This window comes from Scaptodrosophila lebanonensis, unplaced genomic scaffold (genome assembly GCF_003285725.1).
Source record: "Scaptodrosophila lebanonensis strain 11010-0011.00,11010-0021.00 unplaced genomic scaffold, SlebRS2 tig00000024-arrow-pilon, whole genome shotgun sequence".
In the NCBI taxonomy this organism is placed as follows: Eukaryota; Metazoa; Arthropoda; class Insecta; order Diptera; family Drosophilidae; genus Scaptodrosophila; species Scaptodrosophila lebanonensis.
This window is the reverse complement of record NW_022060538.1, coordinates 7,069,358-7,079,748: the sequence shown is the minus strand read 5'-3', so window position 1 is coordinate 7,079,748 and position 10,391 is coordinate 7,069,358. Positions and strand designations below refer to the sequence as shown.

Below are 10,391 nucleotides of genomic sequence, written 5' to 3'. Positions count from 1 at the left end.
CCAGGATCTTTTTTTCGTACTAATTGAATTGCGTTATAAACAACGACTTTTACTAATATTTGTAGAAATACAGACTAGTAGCTGAAAAGAAATCTATAAAATGTCTATATTATGTAAATATTTATTTATAATACGCGGTTTCATGTGAAAAGCGAATAAAATTTACGGTGGTACTTATGAAACTTATACATACATTAAGTAGAACGACGTTTGCGCTTGAAAGGACAATACGAGGAGCAATTTGTGTGCGGGGTATTCGATGATATAGCAATTATTATGGAGCTGCCAATTCAGCAGCCTATTTACTGAGCCTGTTTTGTGAGCATACATACAATTTGAAGAACATTAGACAAGGTATTGCAAGGATTCTCATTACATATTAAAAAAAATGATGATAGAGTAATGTGTTTGGTTTTATTGAGGCACATTTCATGGATCACTAAACGGGAGTAAACGCAACATTCATGAGTTTCAGACTCAGCTGTGAGGAGCCTTCTAGAAATGTTTCTGCAAATGGGCGGAAATGATGAACGGCGCTACCAAAGAACAGAGTGAGACCAAGACGTTGGCAATTGCTTGCAGATTGGCTGTAAAATAAAAAAGTACCTGTAGTATTATGTTTATAGAATTAAAGGAATTTAAAGTTCTTACCGCCACTACAGATGTCGTGCAGTAAATCCTCTACATAGCCGTTATCGTTGTCACAAAGACACAACTTGGTTTTGCTGGACATGAACTTGGCAACTCCAATGGTCCGATTGTTGTTCTCGAACTGACAAACCATGCCATCCTCACAATCATTGTTGCTGATGCATTTGTGACGTAGACCTGCCACAGCCAAAAATATGATTTACAATAGTTTAGCAATGTGTAACATGTATTTAGCTAGGGAAGTATGAAAAACATTTCTCGAGTATATTGTATGAGTGTACATTTGCAATTTGCTGTGCATGTCGCAAATTGGCATTGCTGGCTCTGCTGTCACGGCATGCTTCCATAAATTTGACATTACGACCCATAAAGGAAACCCAGAGACGGCCCTTGCTCATTTCAGCACTTTGTCGGCTGCTACTTTTTAGCTCGACAAATCTTCCCCTCACACTTTTTGCCCGCTATACTAAATCAAGAACACGCTTTCTACGTAAAGGTATTTATATACTCTTTCAATAATATAGTATCTATGGCTTAGACGAAAGCACAAAGTATAATTTAAAAAAAAAACCTTTGAAAACTAATAACAAAAAAATACACATTTTCCATTAGCCGAAACTCGATTAAGTGGGATGCTCTACGGTGATTCCCCTCTTAAATTTTTGAAATTTCCTGTTGTACTGTTGTAAAAAGAATACAAGTATAGCATTTCTTAAGATTATTTTTAATAACGTTTGAAACTGAAAAGTGTCGTTTAATTTTAAACTTATTAATGAACTTTTTCGTTTTACGAAAAACAAGAATATTTAAATTATTTATAATTAACAAGCATGTACAATTATTAGTTTCTTATTTTATACTTTTTTTGTCTTACTATTTTCATGAAGTTCTTCACATATCTTATTAGAACAGCTACCTGTTTGTTCAAGATTCTAATATATTCTCAGCTACTTGTCTTAAGATTCGCTTTACAATAACCCAATCATTTTAAATTAGACGAAGTACTTTAGCGCTTGCTTTTTGACATAACAAAAATAGAATTTTTTCGAACATTTTTTTAATTTCAATGTTTGTTTCCGATTGGTCTGCTCCATTCGATTTCGATGCAATTTAGTATACTACTGTGAGAACATCACCCAGTTCTTAACTTAATTCTTAATTTTTACATACTATATCTTTTATTATTATGCATTTAACAAAATCCATCAATCAAAATACTGAATAGAATAAAGGTCAACATTTTCTCGAGATTTGAATCAGTTTTTAGCAAATTCTAAAAAGAATGTGTCTCTTCAAGATTTTGACACTACTCTTTAAATATTCCAAAAAATGATCAATACAAATATTAAGATTGTCATCTTCAAATGATTTATAGGCACAACTTTCGAACCAAAACATAAGATTGAAATAATATCATGCAATATTTTGAGATATTTATAATTATAATAGAACATTAAAGTAGTATTTGTGAATTTTTTCAACACATTTAACTACTTGTATGAGGGTACCCAGAGAAGAGTTCATACGGCTGTTTAAGGTTTGGAGGTGGTCTACATTTTTGAAATGTTTTTGAAAAGTTGATTGAATGCGAAGCAAAGTTCCTTCCATTTGCTTCATTGTGAATGTAAAAAGTGAGAAACCTGCTTTGAATACTCGAAACATGTCAAAATAATTGTAAAATGGACCATCACTAATTCTGAGAGCGATCTAAGTAGTTCAGCTGGCCAATGGACTGCAAAATAGACTTCGAAGTCGACTTAGTAAGGGCACTGTCTTACCAAATAGCTCTTTTGTGTGCTGAGTCCCCAACAAAATCAAAAGCAGAGCACAATGGGACTAGTAACGTATGGCAACAAAACCAAGTGTGAAGAGGACACGAAAACTAAATAAATAAACATATGTGTAGATATGTACATATATGTGTTTGTAGTCCGAGGATGGGGATGCTTTGTTTAATTCTCATTTGGCGCCTTGAAACTGCCTTGCAGGCCACCTAAAGCCCATTCGTAAACTTGTGGACGTGTTGGGCCCTATGGGTCGGAGGTGCAACCCTTGAGTTGTGCACAAACAGAGCAGGGCGAAGAAGAAGAGGAAGAAAAAGCAAGAAAAAGTCTTCTTAAATAATAAATAAAATGTATGTCTAACAATTAGTTTTTGTGCGCATGCATTGCTGATGAGCACGAGGTCCGATGCTGGGGTCCTTTGCATTTTCTCGACCGTTTTTCTCGAGTGTGTCGTGTCTCAAGCCTCTTAGCCAGGTGACATGAATTTGGTGGACAGGTTTAGCTGAAAATTCCTTACCTTTAAGAACATCGGGACACAGGCCGTTGGAGGGCGGGGAATCGTCGCCGCAGAGGCAGCGCATTTTATAATCGTTCGGATCCTTTACACAGCTGGTCCGGTCTATCGCGCCACAGTCATCATGGGTGGAGCATTCACGACCTTTGACTGCAAATCAAATCCAAATTAGTGTCACACTCAAATGAATAATTATTTGTTTACGCATTACACTGTAATTTGTTCAAGTAAATCCCACTAATTGTCTGTCAACATGCCGCTAATTAGCGCAAACCCTTACTATCTCTTGTAGACCATCAAAAGAAAATACAAGTAAATAACCACCCAGCAAATACAAGTATTGTGTAGTTCTAATAAAGCGACTAACTCGTGGAACAACCGCCCCCATTACGTACATAATTTCCCCGCACTGCTGTTTTTTACGTCTCTGCCTGATTCCTTGACAATGGGCCTGATTCGCCGATAATTTCGTTTTATCGTTGCCCGTTTGCCTTGAGCATTAGCATTGTTGTCATTGCATTTGACTGACTTGTTTGATCAATTTTTGATTTATGTTTTGTTATACTATATGTAATTTGAGAGTCATGCCATTCATTTATACTAGTAGAGCAGAGAAGGAGGTAATGGGGAGTGGAATGTGCTACCGGCGTATTTGTAAACATGAACATACCTGCACGTGCCAGCACCAGCGCTTTCAAGCAATTATCAATGCATGCAGGTACTTATCATTAATGATAATAAGTATTTATTTATTTACATTCCAGCAGCTTCACCTTCGCCAAATGACAACGCACTCGAATTGGAATTTTAATTTGTTTTTCTAGTTTTCAATGTGAAGCAGTATTGCTGAAGCTTGTGTGAAATACTTAATTATCTCTGAACCTAGGGAAATTTTGAGCTCCAAAATGGGGAATATCTATGAATACCTATAGTATATAACTTTCAGCTGCTCTTTTTTGTGATCTAGTGGCAGCTATGATAGTAAATTTTCTTATAACGTTTGTATCATTTTATAAAGAGTACATTTTTAACCATGCCTAGTTATTATAAGTTGTAGAAATGTAAAGTAAAATACTTATATATATATAATCATCACTTTGCTGCGAAATAGGAAAAGAGTTCAAACGGCTCTGTACAGGATTTCGACATAGTTTGGGTTTTAATCAATTGTATATATTTTACTTAATTTTAATAGAAAAAGCAGGCAAACATTCTTCGAAACAGGTTTGGAGAATTATGGTTTTCCCTCGAATAGTATTTAAAATGGCATTCTCGATGAACTAGACTTTTGAAGGGTTTTAAACATTTTTTTTATTTACAAAAAGAATTAAATGTGCAAATATAAAAATCATATTAAAATATCATGTTAATTGTATTTGAACCTTTTAGTCCGTTTTATTAAAAGCTGACATTCGAATAAGCTTCTTCGGCTCTTTCTTAATCTTATAAGTTGTCTCTCAAGTCTTTAGAGCAGCTTTGCAGATTAAGCCGTAAAATATTACTCTTCTTAATTCAAATAGTTTTCAACTTCCTTATTAAACCGCTATACTTAGAACTGTTACAAAATCAATTGGATTATCAAAAGTTTTATATTTTAAGTAACTCTTCAATGGGGAATACAATGATAAAATCATTTTGCAACTTGTAACAATTTAGTTCCCGAAAAATAAGAAAAACTCAAATATATCTGTTTAAAGCCAGTAAAGGTTGTACATTAAAATAAAGTTTTCTGGAAGAATAAACCTCTTAGGGCTTACATTTTTAAGGACTGTTTCAAAATATTTTAAAATATGAGAAACTTTTTTATTGGTTTATTGGTTTACAATTATTGTGAACTCAGAATTATAATTTAAAGTCAACATCATTTAAATCTGACAAAAATTGAGACAATTAAAAATCTCTCAGTAACTATTTGAACAATCTTTGTTACTACTATGATTGCCATGCATCGAATTTTCAGAAATACTATATGTTCAAGAAACACGATATTTGAGTGAGAAATTCTTTCTATCTCCCAACTCTTCGAAGTGCTGTTAAATCCACTCTCTGATCAAAAGTAGTTTATTTATATATGTGCTACGCCAGCATAGCATTTGAATTTGTTGGAGTTAAGGTCATGCCCTTTTTTCGAGCTGTACTTATCCCTTGGTCTTATATTCCTTTCAAGGGCATACGCAGCTTTTTCCAAAGGGTTGGTAAGTCGTACTTATTTACTATCTAGTTATTTGAAATACTCCATTTTAATTCCATCCACTCTGCAATTTAGTGTATGGCTTACTTATAAGCAATCCAACGTATATCAAGTAAACTTTACCAACTCAACTAGAGGCTAGAAAGAAAGCTTTGGATATTTCGTCGACTTTAAAAGTATTTCAAATGCTTGTACATTTCGGTTCCTTTCTTTTCTAAGATTCCTCATTTATGTACGTACTTTATCATCTGAGTGGAACGGCGCTTTAACTCACCTATGGGAACTGGCGGAGGCGGTTGGTTGTTGGTTTTGCCAAACGTTGTTAATGCCGTCGAGCTGACGCCGAATAGAATGATGAAGACGCCAAAGAGCATGGTCAGGCTGCCGCATTGTGTGAATCGTTTTAAGGGCTGCATGTTGATTTTTAGAACTTTCACTAGCACTCAGATAAGTTACTGGATAAGTTATATAAAAATTGCTAGACTCAGAGTAAATCCTTTCTAGCCTTGCACGCGTTAAATTCTCACGCACTAAGCTGAAAGCTGCCCAACTATTTGACTCAAGCCGTTAGGCAATTTTATGCAAATTTTTCACACCAAAATTATTTCCGCTCGAAGAAGTTAAGGCCGCACGAAACTCAAAGAAGCCAAACCAAACCAAGCCAAGTCAAGTCAAGCCAAGCCAAGACAAGCCAAGAAGTTGGCAAGCGAGCGTCACTCTTGCACTCTTTCTCCAGTCACTTGTTTTGGTTGTAGTATAGTATATATGTATATATTTCAGAATTTTTTATTGTTTACTTCAAAAATTGTGTATCAACGCTTATTTGTTATTTACAATTAGTTTTATTTCTTCTTTATTTGAATAATTTTCTTTGAGAAACCCAACGAACCGTTCGCCTGCGCGTTCGAAATGCAAGTGAAGAATTTGTTGGCGTACACGGAGCTTAAGTTTTGGGGTCCCCGAGCCTAGCGAGCTACTTAGCTCTACTCGCGCACGCTTGGCGCCAAGACTGTTCGCCCCAACCTTCCCCCACGACAATAATAAATTAATGTGTGCAGGCAGGTGGGCAGGCACGACGGCTCAAAATCTCTCTAGGCAGATTTGCTTTCAGAACGTACGGGTAATTTGTGGAATACCATAGTATAGTACAAGTATAGCGTTAACGCATTTCTCTCTGTGCCAGAAACTGAAACTGAAACTAAAACTAAAAGTCCAAGTCAAAGTCCTCGTCGTCATTGTCGTTGTCGTCGCAATTCGTGTGACTTTCGTTAACTAAGATGGAATTTTTTTGTTTGCTTTATACTGTACTTGCCTGCACTCGGAGAAAACTAGAAGGAACTGATCTCTAACTTTAATGTACTTGTATGTATAGTTTTAAATCGAGCACTCATAAGTTATTAGTTCTTATTACCTATTTATCAGTGCTACTAAGTGTTTAAAAGTTCTCAAAGCATCCTCATGTAACTTAAAATAAAACTTGATCATTATTTGTTTAAGTTTATTTATTAACTATCTCTCCTATACCTTCTTAGATTCTGTTATGTCGATGTATGCTGATGATGCTAAGCTTGTTCCATCTCACAAATTACCTCTTCATTATAACCATTTGTTAAAAATCTCAAAATAAATATAACAAGGTTTATCGATTAAGCGGAGAATATAATTTTAGTAATATTCGCGTGCGAAAACTAAGTTTATCTCTTTCCCCTCTGCAGACATTAATCTTAACTGGGTATAGACATTATTGTTAAGAAAACTTTACCAACTTGATGATCTTTGAGATGATATTAATATATTTTACTAACTTTTAAAGTATTACAAATGCCATTTCTATTCAGTATGTTTGCCTTGCTTTATTTACAATCATTCTTACATTATTACATTGTCAAGAAAGCCTGCTGGACTTATGAGATATTAGGTATTACTTGTATTTATTAAAAATTATTCAATACTTAGGCTTTTCTAGCTTTTAAAGTGTAAGTATAACGCTTTGCCATATACTTGTAGATTTTAGTAATACAAAACCAGTGTCAGTTTAGACCAATGGACCGCCTTTGTTAGTCCCACATGGGCCGAATTGGTCTAAAATATCGCAAGGGAATTATAAAACATTTCGGAGAGCGGTTTGGGGAGAAGGTGTTTCAGCGATTCCTTCTATTTCCTGCATCAGTCTTCTGTTGCAATTGGGAGTAGGCCTGTTATAAGTCTGCATTCCTTTCTCTTGATTTACAACACAAATTGGATGAAGATCATTTTATTGATTAAACTTGCTTAAAACATTCCATTACCTAAAAAGTAGAATTTTTAAGATTTACAAACATTTAATTCAATTTCAACTTTGCGACCCAACTTATAGAACTTCACCAATGGTAGTGGATTTTCTAGGATAATACCTGCATGTTTCTCTTATTTTTTCTCAGTGTACATTTACATATGTTTATTTGCAGGGATGTGTGTAGCAATGTTTTGTTGTTAGTTACCTTCGTGTATTTGGCTGTTGAAATTTGATTGTTGTTGCTGTTGAAGCCGAAGTTCGACCTCGTCTCCTCGTCTTGTCCTCGTGTATGAGTGTGTGTGTGTGTGTGTGTGTGTATGTATGTGTTGTGGATATAATAATAATGACGAAGGCATTAGAGGCAATGCATAGCCTACTTTTTGGGGTGGTGGCGCATGTTTCTGTGGTGTTGGTGGCGTTGGCGGCGGCGGCCATAAAGTGTGGCATTAGCACGCACAACAACAACAACTACCTAGGCAAATAGTTATTTTGGTCATTATTTAATTTTTTTTCTCTTTTTTGTGAGGTTTGTGTGTGTTTTGGCAGTTTTTTGTGTTGCAAACTACTACACCAGTGTGCGTGTGTGTGGTGTGCAGAGCCTTAATTATAATTTTTGGCGCTTGTTGCTTTTTTGCTCTACTATATTGCGCAAAAGGTTGGAAGGCACGCCCACTCGCCAACCATCACATACGAGTATTGCCGAAATTGCCAATTTTCCAAATCACTTTCATTGCCTATTGAACAAAATGCGATGTTCGACACGGTTCTTGGCAGCCGGCAACCTGTCATGTCTCTCTCTTGGCCTCTCACCTGCTTCCGTAGCGCGAAAATAGTCCGTAGTGGCAGAAAATAAAAATCAAAGTAGACGCGCATTTCGGTTTGCATTTAGGGCCAATATTTTACACCTATACTTCCTGAACACAGTTGGAGTCTAGACGCATTGAGGTCAACATGGGCTAACTGTGGGCTCACTTCCCTTTCTAATCCGAGTGTTGTGGAAAATGTCAACGTTGCGATATCTTTGAAATAAATCTTCATATAAATGTGCAGCCATTTTGGCAACCTAAACGTTTGTTTCAATCGCAACGACGTCAAACCCATTTGCCCGCAACTAATTGTACAAAATGTATTTAAATTTATTTTGCCATTACTTCTGCCATTCACACTCACACACACACACACACTTGCACCCCCACATGCTCCCACGGACCAATCAAAATAGAAACATTTTGCACGCACTAAACCGAAAAAATAGGGAATAACAGCTTGCACGACCAAATTTTGGAACAGTGGTAAAAATTGTTTATACTTGTAGAAGCTAAATATAAACTATTAGGCCCCCTGATCGGGCCAAATATGTACAGTTTATAGGGATTAAGTAAGGGCTGTTCTTGGAGTAGTTTTTCTCCACAAGCTAGTTGTCGGTGATATAATTTGCTTTCGACAGAACTCTCTCTCTCTCTCTCTCTCTGTTCTATAAAATTTATAATTTATTTATTTATAGGTATCTCCGCGAAAATCTCTGACCACTTACTGCAGTAAGTCGGACTGGCTTTTAAATTGTCCCCCACAGGGTTGGAGATTTCCCTTTTACTCTTTCTCTTTATGGTTAATAAGCTGTTAAGTAGAATTACTTTTCCTTCTGTAATTACTATTTTTTTAGCCTGTTAGGTCTATAATGTCTGACTACATATGGCTTTCTTATTTTTATAGCCTGTACCCAAAGGGTGAAAGGCTATACTAGTTTTGTGCGCATGTATGTAACACACAGAAGGAGGCGTGGCAGACCCCACAAAGTATATATATTATTGATCAGGATGAGAAGCCGAGTCGATATAGCCTTGTCAGTCCGTCCGTCTGTCCGTCCGTCTGTCCGTATGAACGCAAGGATCTCAGAAAGTATAAGAGCTAGAATAACCAAACTTGGTTTCCATATTCTCCTAAGACCGAGAAAGTACGAGTTTGAGTTTTTTTCGATGCACCCCCCCACTCCCCCGCAATTCGTGTTTTTTCTTATAACTTTCGTAATTCTCGGAATTTTGAAATCAATTTTGGTAGGTACATCCAGTTAGTACTAATGTGTCCGTATGTCAAATTTCATCATGATAGGTCAATTCTGAAGAAAGTTATAGCCATAAGTAAAATCGCTGCTCATGCGCTGCCTCTGTCGGCAGCGCTGCCCGCAGCTGTTGTTGTTGTTGCTGCTTTGGTTCAACTTTGTGCTGCATACATACACGCATATAAACACGCATAGGTACGTGATGTAAATGTATGCTGTTAAAACTGAACATAAACATGTATTCTCATTTAATTAAATTAATTAATTCATTCATTAATTTTTTTTAATAATTTTTTTTTTAATTTTTTTTTTTAATTTTTTTTTTTTTTATTTTTCTTTTTTGTGGAGAGTACAGGCTATTTTACTGTCGGGCTTGCTCGACTGTAGCGTTCTATCTTGTTTAAGTTGAAATTATAACCTTGTATTATTAAATATATTTTTTTTTATTTTATAATATTATATGATTATATAAATCATAGTTTTTGTATATATATCGACAGCACTATTTGTTGATTTACTAAATAAATTAATAAATAAATAAGAGCAGTAAGGACCTTTCTTAAATAATAAAGGGAAAAGTGGATACCCCCAAGTTTTGCGACCATGATTCTTATATTTTTTGAGATTTATGTCAGACTGAATAGGCTAAGCATAGCTAACATGTTGGTGACTACAAGATCTAATCCAATTTATACAAGGTTTATAATAAGTATAATAAGAGTCTGAAAATAAAAGAAAAGGAAAATAAAAAATAGATGGGCCTATGAAAAAACTGAACACCACTAGATAATAGCGTACATAGAGACAGGCATGAATCAATTCTGAAGAATTTTGCTATATTTATTGTTTATTTTAGTCAAAACGATAACGTCCGTCATTGTTAATTTCGTTTCTTAGAAATCAATTTAAATGAGTTC

General features: G+C 35.4%; 1 protein-coding gene and 1 long non-coding RNA gene across 2 annotated transcripts; one reads left to right on the top strand and one right to left on the bottom strand.

The window, feature by feature from the left end:
* Positions 1 to 400: 400 nt before the first annotated feature.
* Positions 401 to 5,657, bottom strand: LOC115621244. Its single transcript, XM_030514835.1, has 4 exons — positions 5,415 to 5,657; positions 2,953 to 3,099; positions 652 to 828; positions 401 to 587 (listed from the first exon to the last, which is right to left on the bottom strand). The coding sequence occupies exons 1-4, from the start codon at positions 5,554 to 5,556 to the stop codon at positions 496 to 498; spliced, it is 558 nt and encodes a 185-aa protein (XP_030370695.1). The 5' UTR covers positions 5,557 to 5,657; the 3' UTR covers positions 401 to 495.
* LOC115621245 lies at positions 5,484 to 5,962 on the top strand. Its single transcript, XR_003995256.1, has 2 exons — positions 5,484 to 5,591; positions 5,645 to 5,962. It is a non-coding gene; the product is annotated as an uncharacterized LOC115621245 (long non-coding RNA).
* Positions 5,963 to 10,391: the final 4,429 nt, after the last annotated feature.